Raw genomic sequence first — 18,772 nt, forward strand, 5'->3', positions numbered from 1 at the left:
ATAATGTGGTGAAGGAAATTCACAGCTTTTGCAAGAAATTTGTCTCATTGTCTAGCTTGGCTCCTGCTTACAATGATTTTTTTAAGAATATCTAACCTGAAAGTACCTTTCTGCAAGTCCATTCTATTGTTTATGGCAACAGAGAACAAAAGTGTTCTGACTTCTTAATGGTAGTTGTAAACAAATCTGGAAGATGAACTACAATCTCAAAACCTGGCACAGAGAATGAACAACTTCAGGGAACTTGTGTCATGATCCACCCTGAGCAGCAGTGCAGTCCAGCCCAGGGGAAGGGGGAGCAGTTGGTTTGGAAGAGCTAGCCCTGGACCCAGCACCAGCTTTGAGTTCTGATACCAGACTGAAACCTGAGTCTGCCATCTGGGAGATTCCAGAACCCGAAACCCTGGAACTGGCACCCACTGAGCCTGAGCCCTGCCAAAGAACCAACCTCTTCCATGCCAAGTACATCATTTCCTCCTAAGCCTGCATCCAAACACTCAGCCAGGGGGGACAGAGGGAAGGAGAAGTGCTAGACTGCAGGCCAGATCTCCCTACTCTCCAGGCAGAGAGGCTGAACCTTGGAAGGGTAATCTGAGACTGAAGATTCCAGATCTGGCCTTTATTGGAGTAAGTTTCTCACTTGGAGCTCTCCAGGGTCCTGAAATGTCAACTGCCTTGCTAGTTCCTGACTGTGTGACAGGCCATCTTGCTTCTACTTTTCCTCCCAGCAAGAATATTCTTCCAATGGTTGTGAATACTACTTCAACTGCCCTGAGACTGCAGAAGTGAAGGGAATAATACTCTGGTCTCTGCTACTTGCTAGGTACAAGGGCACTGGGTAAGTTTTTGGACTGATTTAATGTTATATAAGCTGCTATGGAAATCACTTGCTCAATAGGCAGGGTATACATCTTTAAAATAGACATTTAAAATAAGTAAGTAGGTTTCACAATGGAATTCAATCACAACTAATTTTAGCTGGATGAGGGCCAGTGCTTTTTTGCAGTTCAATCTTGTATGCATGCAAAATAAGATCATCACATTGGCATGTCAGATACTATTTTTTCCTTTAGGTCTGTCAATGTAACTGGTGAGATGTGTGGACTGAGGCAGCACCAAAGCCATTAAGGGAGACCCACATTTTTATCTGAGGGAGATGTGAGGTAGCTCAGAGTCATCCCCTGCCTTAAGGATGTGGGCTCTCCCAAGGCTGCTACTTAGAGATGGCAGCTGAGCATTGCCTCGAGTCCCATGCTTCACCAACCATGGCAGCATGAATATATTTGTCTGTCTGTCTGTCTGTGTGTCTATGAAGAGGTTCCCAGATGTGGTCCTCAGATGTTGAACTACAACTCCTATCATCCCCAGTCATAATGGTCAAAGGCCATTGGAGGGATGATAGGAATTTTAATCCAACAACGTCTGGGGAACCAAGACTGGAAACTCCTGATACAAATAGATGAATTGCCTTTGGATTTTGCAGGGAATCTTGCTCCTCTTCTTTCCTTTCCCCTCACCAGTTCAAACTAAAATGGTTCAAGGAGGAGCTTGTGATCAGCAAGTTCAAATTCAGGTGGTTGTTGATTTGCCTTTAGAACACAACAGATTTTTTTAAAAAAACATTAAAAACAACAACAACCTCAGACACTTTACATAAATGCTCAAATATCCTCAAACTTTATTGTATTGACAAAGAACAGCATTATTTTCCAGGAAACTGGCTTTTGATATTAAAGGCCAGATGGACAAAAACTGCCACATTATATGTAACAGAATAATCACTCCTCTAATTAAAGGTTCAGTTTTCTTCTGCAAAGGCCAAATTGTCATTCTTGAAATTACCATCCAACCAGTTCAGTCTGATCTCTTTATACAATAGCTATGTCAGTAAAGAGTAATCCAAAGATTTCATCACATCTGCACATCACAGGGACACAATCATTCCTGATAAGGGATTCTCTTTTATCGCCTTCCTAATATACATTGTGGATACCTACCCATTACTTCAGTGGTTCCCAAACAGGGTTCCTCCAGATGTTTATTGTTGCATTATTTTGCTGAATTACAACTCCCATTTCCACCAGACACAATAAATTGTAGCTGGGAATGATGGGAGTTGTAGTTCAGCAACATCTGGAGGAACACTGGTTGGGAACTACTGCATAAGTGAATTTTACTCACAACTCCATAAGTGATTTTTGAAAATCCTTGGTATGGCAGTTTGACAAAAACAGTAGAAAGTGGACTTTTTAAAAAACCCAAATAGGATCCCATGAAGCAAGACCCTCCAAAGTTTCATAAGTCTCTGCTACACAGCTGATGATGGCTGAACGATCCTGCAGCTTTAAAATTAGTGCAAGGGGGGTTGGGGGGTTGCACAGAACATAATTTAGGGATGTGCACGAATCAATTTTTTTGTTTCAATTTGTACCCAAATTCAAACACCCCCTGATTTCTTTTGGGTCCAAATCTGACCCCCACAATCACCCCAGATTCAATTTGTACCCAAATTTTCTGAATCCATATCTTAATCAATGCAGATTTTTAAAAGTGTCCCGGGGCCAAAAGACTTGGCTGGGTGGTAGTGTCCAATGGGTGGAAACTACCACCCAAATTTCAAAGAAATTGGGCAAAGGGGTGATATTTAAAGAATTTTTGAAGTTACACGTCTTTAAGCTTTTCCCCATAGGGAATAATGGGGATTTCAGCAGCCTTATAGCTCCACATGGGGGACACTAGGGTGGCCCAGAGCGGGTTGTGGTGGGTGGTAGTGCCCAATGGGTGCAAGGAAGCTACCACCCAGATTTCAAAGAAATTGGGCAAAGGGGTGATTTTTAAATGACTTTTTAAGTGTTTGTCATTGAATCCAATGACAATGGAATTGTTTGCCATTGAATCCACTCTACCAGAGAATCTACTCGCAGAACACCTCAGAAACAACAAAACCCAGCGCCCCATGGGCTTGTGGGTTTGCAGGTGGTTGGCACCCTATATGCACTACACCACCACTCGCTATGGGCCACCTTGGTGCCCTTCAAGTGGAGTTATGGGGCTGCTGAGGTCCACATTATTCCCTAAGGGGGAAAAGCTTAAAGATGCACAAAATTCAGAAATTCTTTTAAAACCACCCCTTTCACCAATCTATATTATTAATTCTCCTGGGTGCACCTCAGAGTGTGCGTCCCGGCACCTAGATGATTGGCTGGGGCGCACCCAGGAGGATTGGTCACCACGGTGGCGGCGGGCCCAGCCGCAGAGGCCAGAGGCAGTAGCGGGCCTGGCCCAGCCGCAGAGGCAAGTGGTGCGCCCGGACACGGAGGCCAGGTGGTGGCAGCGGGCCCGGCCATGGAGTTGGGCGGGAGGAGAAGCGAGGCAAGAGAGAGGATGGAGGGAGTGCGAAAGAGGAGGGAAGGAGGGCAAGAGAGTGGGGAGGGAGGGGAGAACAGCCGGCCCCAAAGAGCGCACAGATGCTCTGTGTGGGTCAGCTAGTTTATTTGAAATCTGGATGGTAGCAGGTACCCATTGGGGTACTACCACCTGACCCACTCTTCTGCTCCTGAAACCCCTTTTCTGCCCTGAATCTCCCCCGAATCTGCCTCAAAGACATGCCAACTTCAAAATTCTTTAAAAATCACCCCTTTGCCCAATTCCTTTGAAATATGTGTGGTTGCTTCCTTGCACTACCATTGGGCACTACTACTACCAACCCACTTTGGCCACAAAATGGAGGTCCGAATCTCTGAATTTTTTGGCTATGAATTGGGGGTGATTTGTTTTGTACCCAAATCTGGGCAATTGAGGACAGGGGTGATTTGTTTTGTCTACAAATCACCCGAATCAGCCAGATTCAGGTATAAATAATTTTGTACCCAAATAGTTTTGCACACCCCTAACATAATTATATATAGTCCTTAGAAAGCACATATCAGAATCAGAGCTTGCCTTAGAAGTACTCTCTGAATGGCTGTTGCATTATTTCTCCTGACAGCACAGTCATAAAGCACTTCCCTCCAATGAAAAAGTCCATGTGTAATATGACTGACAGATAGGCAAACCAGGTTCTTCCACTCAAACTTTCTTTCCCTCAATTATCCCCTCAAAGAGAAAGAGGAAAAAATGGATAATTACCCCAAAGCATTCCTGTGAGTAAGGGTCCAGATGTGCAGTCACAAAACCGATAAATAGATTGAAAGAAAACAGAAAAGATCAAGAAATGGGCCATCAGCATAGAGCAAAGGATCAAGGAGAATGGTGAAACAAGATCTGCTTTCGAGAATAGCAACAGTCCCAGCTCATACACTTGATATTTTGCCATTCCCCTAGTTTTTCCGTTCCCACTTGCTTCTCTCATCCTGATTCCATCTAACTAAGGGCCACTTTTAAGGGCCAGTATTACATTTCCTAGGAACCTGAAACTGTAAAAGGTAAAAATATGTGCTCACAAGCACAGGTATCAAACAGGTACACTTGTTAGGAGGCATGATTGGCTGGAGTTCTATGGAAAGTGTACATTTGTAACAAACAGGTTCTTCTCTAGGGGTCAGACTGGAAGTGATGGAGATCTGTAATTAGAATTGCCCCATACCCGCTCCTTCCAGCTTCTTTGACAATCAGGAAAGGGGAATTCTAGAAGATACTTAATTCTTTACCCAACATAAATCCAATCCACCCTCCCTCACCCCACAAACCGTTTGTGTTGTGAAGTGAATGACTGACTGTCAGGAGTGTGTACTACAATGGGGAACAAATGATGGACAGATGGATGCTTGAGGCAATGTGGTGGTGGAGACTGCATGGATGAGGGCCTCATGCTGCACAGGTGTAGGCAAAGACTTATTTATTACAACTGCACATGATTTGCGGTGGTGGGGGGGAGCTAAAGAGGGTCACACAAAAACCTGGGGATCAGCTTGGTAAGCCTTTCTGTTTCCAGATTCATTAGCCGGCAATTTTGTCATATGTCATGTTTTCTTTACTTCTAATGTTTCCCGTTTTCCATTGTTCATTTCCTTATATTTAATTATTAAAAGTATCCCGCTGCCCTATAGCTAAATCTTACATAGGTCATGAAGAGATTTGGTTGACAGTCTCTCTATGAGAAAATCCTAATACTGGCCAAAAATTGAAGTATATAACTTGTGCAGAAGGCAGTCCATGTTTTCTTAAACTGAAGCCAGATGCGTTCTGACCCTATAGTGGTCTTCCTCGGTGGCTTGAGAATTATAAAGATTCAGTCTTCCAATAATGGGTTCAGTTACTCTTGCTCATACAAGATCCTATTATCATCCATTACCAATATTCCAAACCACTAGGTACAAATATGTCTTGCCTCTCCTTTGGTCGGAAAAACAAAGGATTTGTTTTGTTTTGTTGACAGTCTCTCTAGACACCAGCCTGGGGAGTTTCTGGGGCATGAGCCAGAATGACATAGACAATAGCATGACCCTAAACTGCGGTGAGAACTGTAGAAAAAGGAAAGATCTGAACAAAGCAAGAAAGGATCTAAAACAGCAGACACTTACGCCAAGGCAAAGGCCATCAGTGCTCCAACAACCACAATGAAATCCAGGATGTTCCAAAGGTCCCGGAAATAGGAACCATCTTGCAGGATTAATCCCTGGTCTATCATCTGTGAGGAAGATGGAAGCAATTAAGTCAGAAGGGAAGAAACCTGAACATAATATACAGTATTATTTATTTATTATTATTTATTTGTTTGATTTTTAGACCGCCCTTGCAAAATAGCTCAAGGCGGTTCACAAACATCAAAGACCCTTTAAAACAATTTAAGAGCACTGGAAGGCCAGATCGAACAGGTAGGTCTTTAGGGCTCTCCTAAATTCCAATAAAGAATTCAAATTACGGATGTCTGCAGGGAGGGCATTCCACAGTCTAGGAGTGGCTACAGAGAAGGCCCGCCTCTGGGTCTCCACCAGACAAGCTGGTGGCAACTGGAACCGGACCTCCTCAGATGATCTTAGTGTGCAGTGGGGATCAGACCGAAGAAGGCGCTCTCTAAGGTAACCTGGAACTAAGCCGTTCAGGGCTTTAAAAGTAATAACTAGCACTTTGTATTTTGCTCGGAAACATATCGGTAGCCAGTGCAGCTGTTTCAAAACTGGCATAATATGGTCTCTCCGGGTTGCCCCAGAGACCAGCCTTGCTGCCACATTTTGAACTAACTGAAGTAACAAACTATTACATACTGTTCTCAGGAGTGGATAGACCATATTTAAGCCCCCATCACCCAGTATATAGTAGACTAAACAGGAACAAACAAACAAAGGTGTTTCACTCAAGAGATATTTTTCTGCTAGAGGGGAAAAGAAATTCTCTCTACACCAGGTATGATTGAATTATTCAATCATTCCCAATGCAAGATGTAAAAATATTACCTGCTCTGAGGTGAGACATGCTCTAAACAGGAATACACTCAGACATTCACAGCATGACTTATTAATGTAAAGCATTTTGCTCTTGCTAAAACTACTTTTTATCTTTTGGAATTTGGGCCTGGCTTTCCATTTGTGATACCCAGTATAAGATAGGCTGCAGGACCCATTTATTCCTTGAAGGCCACATTGTCAATTTGCAGTGTCAGAAAACAGCTTCCAAGAGCCCACGTGCATGTTCCCTCCACCCTCCTCTATATACCTCTAGCCCTTTCTAGAGGAATAAATAGCATTTTTTTTAAAGTTGATGCTTTGTTTTTGCCAATACCAGCACCATGATGCCTCTTCCCCATATAATGGGGGAGTTACATTGGGAAATAGCTGTTCTAATGTTCATTAGTTTAAGAAAAACAAGAACACACAAGCACTAGAGTGGGAAAGCTCACAACCTTCAAATAATGAGATTTCTTAAAAAAGAAAAAGATTCTCTAATTGGAAGGTTGCAGGTATGTGTTGGGGTGAGGTGTGGGTGGGTAGATGAGATAGTCTTGTTGACATTTGCCACTTTTCTTTTTGTAACAAAAGGCTAAATGACAACTCTCACACTCAGTAGAGCAAGTGTTCTCAACTCTGAAATAATTAAAAACAAGTAAACATTTAAAATCACAAGCAGTGTGATGCTGCTGCTGTCAGCATTGGCTCTACATTTGAAAAGGCTCTGGATGTTGCCTTTGGTTGCCCCCATATTCTCCATGGGGGTGGGCTGTGGTTTATTGGTCAGCAGAAATGATGGCAGGGATAATGCTTCTTTCATCTTCTCTGCAGCTGGAGGTACATGCACCATTGATTCAGTTCCCCTTTCCCTTACCCATAATGGCAGGCCCATTTTTGTCATTCGGGAGGGATGTTAATGAGCCAGACAGGCATTATTTGGAGAAGGGGAAGGGATACCAATTCAAAGGGAACACGTGCCTCGAGCTACAGAGGTAATGAGAGAAGCCTTCAGGGGCGTAAGTTCCATTAGCACAAGGGGAGACAAATGTCTCTAGGCCCACAGGACCTTGAGGCCCCCCCCCAGGTTGCCTGCTGGGCAACCTCTCCTGCTAGCCCTCCTGCTCTGGCCAGGGAAGTGAAGCAGCCTGCCAGCGGCTACAGCCCCTTCAGTCTCTGCCTCTCAGCTGTTCGTGGGTGGGCGGGGCTTCCAGAGAGGCCTCCATGCAGGCCTCCCTGAAGCTGGAACTCGAAGGAAGGAACTGGAAGGAAGGAGGGAGGGAGGAAGGGAGGGAGAGAGGCAGGGGGGCAGGCGCTGGCTGCCCTTGCCCACCACAGCTCTGCCCAGCTTTTGACTCCTCAGGCTTAGTAATGGAGGTAGGATGTGATTTCCTTTATGTGGTTATTCTCCCACTCTGGATATTCAGGGATTGCTTGCCATAGAGCTTTAATATAAAGTGGATTGAAATGACTCTGAATATTTAATTCAGAGATTGAGGAATTTGCTGGTTTAAAATATTTTTTTAAATTAAAAAACACACTATTTTTTTAAAAAAGTAGTTCCACCCTGATATGGAAGAACTTGCTCTTTGCTGTCATAAAAACAACAACCCCATTTCAGCCCCATCGATCACCTGGAATGGCTGGGCATAGGGCTTTGGTTTTGAGCAGAGAGATGTGGGAGGAATATGTATATTTAAATTGAAGTGGATTGGACAAATAGTTGGTTTTTAATATTTTTAAAATTAAAAAAAACATCCAAAAAGTCCTATAAGTGGCTTGTTTCATAACAAAAAATTACAAAGTCCTTTAGGTTTCAGTGAAATCTACTTCCAGCTAAATGTGGTTAGATTTGCTGCCTGAAGCTGCAATTCTCTACGCACTTACCTGGAAGCCAACTGTACTGAATTTGTTAGGATTTATGAGAAAACATACATAGGATCACATTGCATGGTTGAAAGTCTCCTTTGTTAATCAGTAGTGAGGGGTCCATTTTAAAATCTCATCTCCAGGCCCACTCCAACCTTGCTATGCCCCTGGAAGCCCCCCCCCCCCCCCGTTGCTCACTGCTGCCCAGTATACTAGGGTCTTCCACATGGTGGGGGTGGGGGTTCTTAATGGACAGTAGGCTTTGTGGCCCTCCTGGGAAATGGGCCCCTGGCATTTGCTTGAGGGTACTGCATGCTGACATGGGGTGGAGGGAGAACTGTATCATTCTTGAATTATGACATAATAAGATGACGAAGACAAATATTTATATACTGCTTTTCAACAAAAGTTCCCAAAGCAGTTTACATAGAGAAATAAAAATAAATAAAGATGGATCCCTGTCTGCAAAGGGCTTACAATCTAAAAAGAAACACAAGGTAAAAACCAGCAACAGCCACTGGAGGGATGCTGTGCTTGGGTTGGATAGGGCCAGTTGATCTCCCCCTGCTCAATGAAGAGAATCACCACTTTTAAAAGGTGCCTCTTTGCTCAGTAAGCAGGGGACAATCCAGAAGGAGCTCTTGACATTCACACATCCATATTTCACACAGCACTCACTATCTCGTCTTTAATACTATTTACTTATTTAAAAAACTAATTATAAGAATTAACACCACAAAATAATGAAGTATAAAATAGAAACAAAACATTTCAGAAACCGATAACCCATACATTGAATAGTTAACAAAGGTTTCCTATTTCTCCAGAATATTATTAAATTACCATGTTCCCTTGGAGCAGCATTATGAGATAGGTTGCTTTTATCATTTCTACCAAAACAACTTGGTACTCTGGGTTACTGGATGATTCTTCCAGTTACTTGCCAATTCTATTATGGCTTATAACTTTAGTTAAGATATTCAGCACCAGATCCAGGTCTCTGATTTCAAATAAACTTTTCAGATATTGCCACATTACAGCATCAGCTGACATGCCAGCATAGAGGAATGTATGTATGCAGTGTGTAAAATACCCGTATTTTCCAGGATAGAAGATGACTCTGAATTTAAGATGATCCCCTTAAAAAGTAGAGATTGAATACAGGCTATACCTGCATTTACTTGAAAGGAACTGAATTTAAGACAACTTCCTGATTTCTCTCCAATCCACCGTTGTTATAAGTGGTGTAAAAGAAAGAGCTGTGCAGCAGAAGTTCCCAATTTGATTCTTGCCTCTTGACACACTCAGCAGTCTTAGGCAAGTCAAAGGTCCTCCATGTTACTTTTCAGCTTGAAAGTAGTAGTGTGGGGTGGGATGGGTCTGGGACACCTATCATTTTATATTGTTCTGTGGCTGTTCATGGGATAGTTTCCCGAGATTATCTGAGGAGAAATGAAATATAAAAAGAAATATACCCTCATGGCAAGTATTTCTTTTTATATTTCATTTCTTTTCAGATAATGACAGAAAACAGTCATGGCACTACGTGTAGACAATCAGATCTGGCCATTAGTGATTGCCATTAAGTGCAAATGAAGCCCATTTAGAGGGCCAAGCTTCCTATACAGGCCACATGGGTCAATCAAGGAACACAGAAAGTTTCTGCAGTATTTTCACATGATCCTGGGGAAAATTGCATAAACAGAGCAGTTCCCTTAAAAAAAAATTCTGATAAAGTTTTACACAAAACACCCTGGACTAGATGAGCCTCAAATTCTTTCAGTCCTATAGGAAGCTTATGAGCATCAGAATGCCAGTTAGCTTCACAAATGCTGATCTGGAGCCTAATTTTAGAAGCCCTGCTCTGTAGGAGTGACATTTGAGACATGACAGAGATGCACAAGAAGATTTGCTAGGGCGGGCAAGGCGGGAGCTGTATCCATTTTTCTTTTTCTACTCAATAAACCATTTCACACATTCTGTTCCTGTTGAGGCCAACGCTCACCACCAACAGAGAGGAAGTCACAAAACTTGTCACTGTAAATTGAGATTGCACCAACAACTCACCCACCACTTTTTCTCATCCTACCTGATTTTGGCAGGCTCACTAAATACTGAGGAAGTTAGATTGTTCATGGATAAGCTCCCCTCTTTCCTACTAGGAAACACTTCAGTATTATATCTTCTACCTCCACCCCCAATACCTTGCAGAGAATGTCATGCATTAAACTCCAGAAGGTGCAAGACAATTTTTGTATGTACACACATAGAGACAGAAAGCTAGTTTGACAATAAATGCTGCTGTCATGCACTGGAAAGACCTGAGGCCCTTCCTGCAGAGCTAAGCCTAGGCACCTAACTGAAGGGAAAAGCAAAATCATTGGTCAAAAATGCAGGCTCAGGGCAGTTCCCAGAAGACAATCTGGACAGGTAAGGCAAATGTGGAGAGAGGACCAGGACCAGATGACTAGGGAAAGGCTTGCAGAATAAAGGGAGCAATGTAGAGCACTGCCTGTGAGCCTTTTGCTATACTAACAGGGAGGAGGAGGTTTAGAGAGAGCCAGGAAAAGGCAGGGACCAATCACAGTGGGAGGGGTCGAGCAAATCAAACAGCCTGTAAAGCTACTTGGGCCCAGAAAGACTTATAGGTTTTCAAGCAGCTGCAGTAGCTGGAAGGACATGTCTCCAGCCCAGTACCTAGACAGTCTGAGCCCACCTGTGACAGATGACTCTAATACGACAACAATGAATAACAACGTTCCCAAAGCGGTATACATAGATAGATAGATAGATAGATAGATAGATAGATAGATAGATAGATAGAAATAACTTCCTGTCCCCAAAGGGCTCACAGTCTAAGAAAGAAATATAAGAGCGACACCCGCAACAGGCACCGGAGGGATGCTGTGCTGGGGATAGTTGCTCTCCCCATTAAATAAAGAGAATCACCGCTTTTAAAAGGTGCCTCTTTGCTCAGCAGGGGACTCAGTTAGCAGGGGATAGCTGCACCCATTTGGCAAAATTAAACTTCACAGCGTTTTGGACTGGAATATTGCTTAAGGGATAACCTTGATAGCATCTCTCATTTGCCAGGAGGTGGCAGCACACAGGAAAACATCAAAGTTAGTCAAGAAGAGCCATTATTTTCCAAAGAAGTGATAGCAAAGTACAGTATTCGCACTGATTAATGCAACTACTTCTCCCTTATCTCTTACCTTAATAATCATCTCAAAGGTGAAAACGCCAGTAAAAACATAGTCAAAATACCTCAGGACCTGAAAAGAAGAACGAGAGGCTGAAGGATAGATTTGAGAACACTTAAATATATAGGAAGCCACAGTGTCAGCCATGAGCTTTTGAGCTCTGTTGAGACACTTTCAAATACCCTGTTTCCCCGAAAGTAAGACCTACCCCGAAAGTAAGACCTAGCCGTAATTTCTGATGTACTGCTAATTGCCCTAGTGCATTTTTGGGCGCTAAAATTAATATAAGACACTGTCTTATTTTCGGGGAAACACGGTATGTTGGTCAGCAGCACCGGATGATGCAACGTGGAGCTTCCTCAAGATGGTATTGTTTTCTTCCAAATGCCCAAGAGCAGGGTTTGTAGATTTTCTGCAACAAATTTCCTTCCATGTGCATAAAATGTCCACTTTGGGAACCAAATTTCCCTCCAGATTTATATTAAGATTTTAGAAACCCATTCTGTGGACTAAAAATGCAAAATAAATAGCTGGAATGACGGGTGCACCTCAGGTCAACAATTAAGTATACCCTTCTAGATGAAGAATCTGTCTATCTGAGGCAAGCTACACCGAGGCATAGGGTGCATGTGGGCCTGATTGACAGAAGGGAGGCGTAATGCATTATGACTCTGAATATCCTTTGTTTCAAATACATTTTGGAACCAATGTGTAGATACAGAAACAGTAGGTAGCACAGTTATCTTCGGATTGGCAAAACCATAGAAACAGAAAAAGACTAGAATGACACACCACTTTAATATCTGACCAAAAAAAAGAGAGATGCAGTTGATCATAATTATCAATGGGAGATGCTGGTTTATCCGTTGGAATCTCTGTGTGAAAAACCTATATACTTTGCATAGGTAGTTAGAGTAGAAAACCAGTTCAGTTTCAAACTAGTCCAGAAATGTCAATAAGAATTGTAGCTGTGTGTGCTTCTAGTTCCTTTTTGTCTATACATGCAAAACCAGGCTGCTACCCAATCATTGTTACCTAATTTCTTTTTCATTAAAAACAACTCCCTCTTCCCTTCTTTTTCACAAAGTTTCCCAATGCCAAAGAAACTTTCCCTCAGTCTGAGAACACTGCTCGAGATTGCACAAATACACAAACTTTTTAAAATTTGGTTGTATTTATCTGTTTCCTTCCCACAAAATGCTTACAAAAATTCAATTGAGATTGCTTACAAAAAAATTAAAAATCAGCAATTTAACAACATAAAATAATTCTTCCTGAGCTGCCACATTCAATCTGGTCTGGCAAATTATGGGAAATCCACCAGTGCAACACAACCAAAATTCTATACCTGCCAACATGTCCCTCTTTCCCCATTCAGCTGAATGGGAAAATAGGGACATGCTGGCAGGTATGCAATTCAGCATTTAAAGTCCCACAGTTTTCAGTGGGAAACATATAAGCTTCTACTTAATTTTCCCACTGGAATCAAAGCACTTTACTTTGGGTAGATTTTGCTCCAGCTATTCCTCAGGTCAGTAAATGAAAATAATAATTAAGACATCAAGAAGCTTATTGGGACCACAAATACAATTACAATCTTGTCATATGGATTTAATTATCTCACTAATGATCAAATATGGAGTTGTTGAAAAGGTCACTGATGACCTGTTTAGTCCCTTAGCCTACACAACAATCCCATTTTTTCAGAAGTGGATTATGACAAACAGAATCATGCTGTGCATCACATTTCCACAAAACAACTTAGTGATTCTTTCTTCTGGAATGCATCCTTGCTGCTGCTGTTCACTACTTCCAGAGCCCTTTTATACATTATTTTGAGAAGCTAAAAGCAAGAGTGACTGAAACAGATTCAAGCCCACGTTTTGCCTCCACAAGAAATGTGGACAAACACCATGAGGCAAATCTCACGATTAGTGAGATCTGCTAGAGGGGGTTCTGCGGGGAGAGCGGGCTTAGCCCACTCTCCTTACAGACGATCAAGGCTGCAGCCCTGGGTGCCCGGATCGGCCATCCACACAACTGCTGGCTCTGTCATGGAGCCAGTGGGGGATGCAGGGATCGGGGGCTGCGTGGCCCCTGGATGTTCTAGGATGAGAGACCCCGAACCCGGGAGGCCGCTTGCAGCCTTCCGACTGTAGTCTCCTCGTGTGTTGCCACGGCACGGAGCTGTGCTGCGGCAATACATGATCGGAAAACCCGGGTTAGCGGAACGCTTGCTCTGCTAACCAGGGCTAAGGGGAGGGGTATTTAAGTGGGTTACCCGCTTTGGGGAAACCAGGCTCGCCTGCGAGCCCAGTGGTTCCCATCGGTCCGTGGAAAGCGGGCTAAGCTCCCTTAGCCCACTTTCCACTAATCGTGAGAATCACCTCCATATATTCTTATTCTAGCCAATGTTCAGAAAATACAGGTGAAACTCGGAAAATTAGAATATCGTGCAAAAGTCCATTAATTTCAGTAATACAAATTAGAAGGTGAAACTGATATATGAGACAGACGCATTACATGCAAAGCGAGATAAGTCAAGCCTTAATTTGTTATCATTGTGATGATCATGGCGTACAGCTCATGAAAACCCCAAATCCACAATCCCAGAAAATTAGAATATTACATGGAACCAAGAAGACAAGGATTGAAGAATAGAACAATACCGGACCTCTGAAAAGTATAAGCATGCATATGTATTCAGTACTTGGTTTGGGCCCCTTTTGCAGCAATTACTGCCTCAATGCGGCGTGGCATGGATGCTATCAGCCTGTGGCACTGATGAGGTATTATGGAAGACCAGGATGCTTCATTAGCGGCCTTCAGCAATTCTGCATTGTTTGGTCTCATGTCTCTCATCCTTCTCTTGGCAATGCCCCATAGATTCTCTATGGGGTCAGGTCAGGCGAGTTTGCTGGCCAATCAAGCACAGTACACTGTATACTTTTCAGAGGTCCGATATTGTTCTTTTCTTCAATCCTTGTCTTCTTGGTTCCATGTAATAGTCTAATTTTCTGAGATTGTGGATTTGGGGTTTTCATGAGCTGTACGCCATAATCATCACAATTATAACAAATTAAGGCTTGACTTATCTCGCTTTGCATGTAATGCGTCTGTCTCATATATCAGTTTCACCTTTTAATTTGCATTACTGAAATTAATGGACTTTTGCACGATATTCTAATTTTCCGAGTTTCACCTGTATGAACCGTCCATAAAAAGTATAATTCAATGACAACTCTAATTCTCACATCAGAAGAAGCAAACAATTTAAGGCCTGAATTATCATCTTTTAGGAACTACTTCTCCTCAATGGGCAGGTTCAATTGAGTTTACCTCACTGAAAGTCCCAAATAACTGCTAAAAGCAGGAAGGGGATTAACAAGAGGATTACAAACTGACAGTGGGGTGGGCGGGGAACAGTGCTCTGGCCTGCTTCTATCCCTTTAATAAGGCTTGATGTGCAAAAATCAGCAGATGAAACTTAGCACGGCATGGTGCTAAAGATTATCACCTGCTAATGGTTTTAAATTTTAATGTTTCTAAATGATTTTAATGTTTAAATTATTTTAATTGGTTAATTGATTTAGTTTTGATTGTAATTGTTAATTGATTTTAATTGTTTGTTTAGTTGTAAACCGCCTTGAGCCATTTTTGGAAGGGTGGTATATAAATCAAATCAAATCAAATCAGTCAATCAAAAAATTGCTGCACATCAAACTACTGTTAAAGCAATAGCTACAGGGGTTGCTTTAGAAGTTGGTAACCCCAGCTGGCAGGCATGTCAACAGTTCCAGTTGCAGGTCTCATCTGAAGCCCGTGGTGCTCTCTGCTGCTCCCTGTCCTGCTTGGCTTTGTCTTCCGGTACTCTTACTTCTCCTGTGTCTCATCTAGTCTCTCTGTTTGTTCACCCTCAGCTTTCTGCCGCATCTAGTTATGCCACCTACGCCCTGGCTTCTCCTCTGCCCCCACCAACATCCTGCAGCTAACATTGCAGAGTTCTTGCATATGCACTAGTTTAAACTACCAAAAACATTGCCCACACACATGACACGTATATCCTTTGAGGCCCACTTGTCATCAAGCTAAGACATGCTGTTTTAAAAAGCTTGGCTCTCCATGCACCTAGGAACCGATGACCCAGAGGCCTCTGTTTTAGGAATTATTGTGGCTGCAACTTCCCAGTTTCTACATAAAACCCCTAGCACTAGCAGTTATCATTCCCCCTCCAAGCTAATTTGCTGTTCACAGTGGTTACCTAATTACTGCCTTTGAGAATAGAAAAAAATATTCATTGAACTGGGGATAGAAAGTTGAGACCAAGCATTAATAGTCTCAGCAGTACAAATGGAAAAATGTTTTTAAAAGGCAAGTCAGATGTTCTAACTCCTGAAGTACAGAAAGTAAAAATAAGATGAACACGAACCCTCTCATATCCCTGCTCGATACTTCCACTGACTTTTCTATCATTGTCTCTTCCCCCCTACACCTGTTCTTCAAGAAAGCTTAATTTTAGGCAATAATTCTTTCATTGTCCTTAAAAAAAAAATTCCTTTGACAATTCTCAAGACTCAAACCCACAATAATTCACCTGTGCACAACCACTCAAAGGGGAGAACTACAAGGAGACACGCCACACCAGCTAAGGGAGTCTCCTTACACAAATCGGCCCGTTGTGAGTTGGATGATACTCCTTGATCCCCAAGATATGTTACATAGGAACACAGGAAGCTGCCTTCTACCGAGTCAGACCATTGGTCCATCTAGCTCAGTGTTGTCTATACTGACTGGCTGCAGCTTCTCCAAGACTGCAGGTAGGAGTGTCTCTCAGCCCTATTTTGGAGATGCTAGGGAGGGAACTTGGAACCTTCTGCATGCAAGCATGAAGATGCTCTTCCCAGAGCGGCCCCACCCCCTAAGTGCTCACATGTCTCCCATTCAAATGCAACCAGGGTGGACCCTGCTTAGAAAATGGGACAATTCATGCTTGCTACCACAAGACCAGCTCTCTTCCCCAAGTTTCTGGGTCAGACTTGCTTGCTAGTCTGAGCAAATAAAAGAGCTGTTGGTTTTCCACGCAGTCTGCCTTTGCCTTGCTTCACTTTGTCCTCAACTACCCAGGAACTGAGTTTGACAACAAAGGGTCCCGATTGTCATGGACTCCCTCTCTTTTCCCATTGCCCTTAAGAAGTTTCTTTCTGGCCTGTTCTTGTCTCAACATTCCCCCTCTTTTGTTGTCTTTTGGGATAAGATTCACTTCTCCATTAGCTTTAGGTTAGATTCACTACAACAGAGCCTAGCACTTAGTTGCTGTGTAAAATCTACCTCCTTGAAAGTGGTCTTAGGGTAGATTGACATAATTATGTTTCTTCTCCCAGCATTAAATGATAACTGCAGTGACCCCATGGCAGGACCCACAAGGAAGCAGGGTTAATTCTAGGCTTCCCCTCACCCTACTGCACGAACAGCCACCAGCACACCACCCACTCCTGCCCCAGCACTTTTTGTAACCAAAGGAAAGAGAACAAGAAAGAGGGAAGGGAAAATGAAAAAATATTTTCTGTGCTTGCTTTGCATTGCTATCTAAGAGAGCCAGCGTGATGTAGTGGTTAGAGTGCTGGACTAGGACCCAGGAGACCCGAGTTCAAATCCCCATTCAGCCATGAATACTAGCTGGGTGACTCTGGGCCAGTCACTTCTCTCTCAGCCTAACCTACTTCACAGGGTTGTTGTGAGAAGAAACCTAAGTATGTAGTATACAACTCTGGGCTCCTTGGAGGAAGAGCGGGATATAAATGTAAAAATAAAATAAAATAAAATAGAGCTCAGTAGAAGTCAATACATGCCTTTGACTAGTCAAATACTTACTATTAGCATAAGTTTATGAAGACTGAAAGAAAACAATATTCATTAAGTCATTCACACAATCAAAAACTGTTTTACCTGGGTTTGGGAGCTGTGTGTGCTCCCAATTTTTGGTTGTGTGGAAGCAAGGTAGGAGGAAACCTGGGTAGCTTTTCCTCCTACCTTGCTTCCACACAATCACTTCTACCCAGGTTTCCTCCTACCTTGCTTCCACACAACCAAAAAGTGGGAGCACACACAGCTACCAAACCCAGGTAGAACACAGCTTTTGATTGTGTGAATGACCTCACTCTCTATTTATCTTTCTCTTTTTCCTCATGTATTTCTTTTAAAGAAACAGCCTAGCTCCTATTAAATCTCATATACCCAAATGGCACAAACACTTATTTCACATTGCCCACATTGTTTTGAACATGCATATTAGAATAAGCCATGCATGGAACCTGGTCTGGTCAGAAGTTCCAGTCCTGGGCCTCAAGAAGCCAAAATATGGGAGGTTCAAGATTTTCACATCTATGTAGAAAACTGTTTTGTAGTGGTGGTGGGGAGATGGAGCCCTGCCATCAGAATAGCAAAGAGCACCATGGGGAATAAATCCCACCATTCCAACAGGAGAAGGCTGATCTTTCACCTCTTGCTCAGTACACATACAGAAGACTCATAGTGCACTCTTATGGGACTACACCATTCAAATTACAGATGGGGGGCAATCCCCCACATTGGGGGGGGGGAATCCCTATGCATAAGGAATGCTAGTATGTCAGAGAGATGTCTAGGCTCCCTTAAAATGCTCACTTTTTAATGTGCAAAGGGCTTTTTATATAAAGGAGTAGTCAGACAGCATGCCCATCTGCAGCCTGAAATGGTAAAGCTGAGAAAGAGCATCACCAAAAGAATTCCCTACACATGTGGTTAAGCTAGGCATTGGACTCTCAAACAGGTACATAGCTGCGAATAAGAGCTCATTTTCATTAGGCCCTGACAGTGTGACAGAATAGTCTGTAAGCAAAGTAATCACTTTATTCCTTTCTGAGTTGGTCAGGACAGGGTCCTCTGCTGCCAAGGCAATGCTGCTTGCTGCAATCACCAAGAGGATGCACATCTCAAAATAGCGCAGGTTGACGATGTAATGGCAGGCCCTTCGGATTCTGTTGGAGAAACAGCACAGAGAGGTCACTACAATGGCTAATGTATTGCATTGTCACACGCAGTTCTGGTAATTTAGAATACTGCCAAAAGGTACTGGTATAATTGGCATTAAATTGCACTTCAGAATGGTCGGAGCTCTTTGCATGCTTCCTCTCAATGTTCCTTACAAGCACTCTGTAGTTCAGTATAATTATCACTCAGACTTTTATTATGAAGTTAAAATACAAATGCCCCCCCACAGTCCATCTGTGCTTAAATACATCTCTTTGATTCACAATTGTAATATCTGCCTTTTGCCAA

At 42.8% G+C, this 18,772-nt stretch overlaps 1 protein-coding gene across 10 annotated transcripts in view; it reads right to left on the minus strand.

Moving 5' to 3' along the window:
• The window catches only part of CACNA1E (calcium voltage-gated channel subunit alpha1 E), a 673,520-nt gene that overhangs the window by 97,435 nt on the left and 557,313 nt on the right, over window positions 1–18,772 (minus strand). For all 10 annotated transcript variants that reach the window (XR_008306367.1, XR_008306368.1, XR_008306369.1 and 7 more), the window contains 3 exons: window positions 18,342–18,471; window positions 11,468–11,527; window positions 5,523–5,629 (listed from right to left, as the gene is read on the minus strand). Coding sequence is in view for 7 of the 10 variants with exons in the window: in XM_053247018.1 (XP_053102993.1) it covers window positions 5,523–5,629; window positions 11,468–11,527; window positions 18,342–18,471 (297 nt within the window). In the remaining 3 variants the exon portion in view is untranslated. The remainder of the gene's footprint in view (window positions 1–5,522; window positions 5,630–11,467; window positions 11,528–18,341; window positions 18,472–18,772) is intronic.

The sequence above is a fragment of the Hemicordylus capensis genome, chromosome 4 (assembly GCF_027244095.1).
Source record: "Hemicordylus capensis ecotype Gifberg chromosome 4, rHemCap1.1.pri, whole genome shotgun sequence".
Lineage (NCBI taxonomy): Eukaryota > Metazoa > Chordata > Lepidosauria > Squamata > Cordylidae > Hemicordylus > Hemicordylus capensis.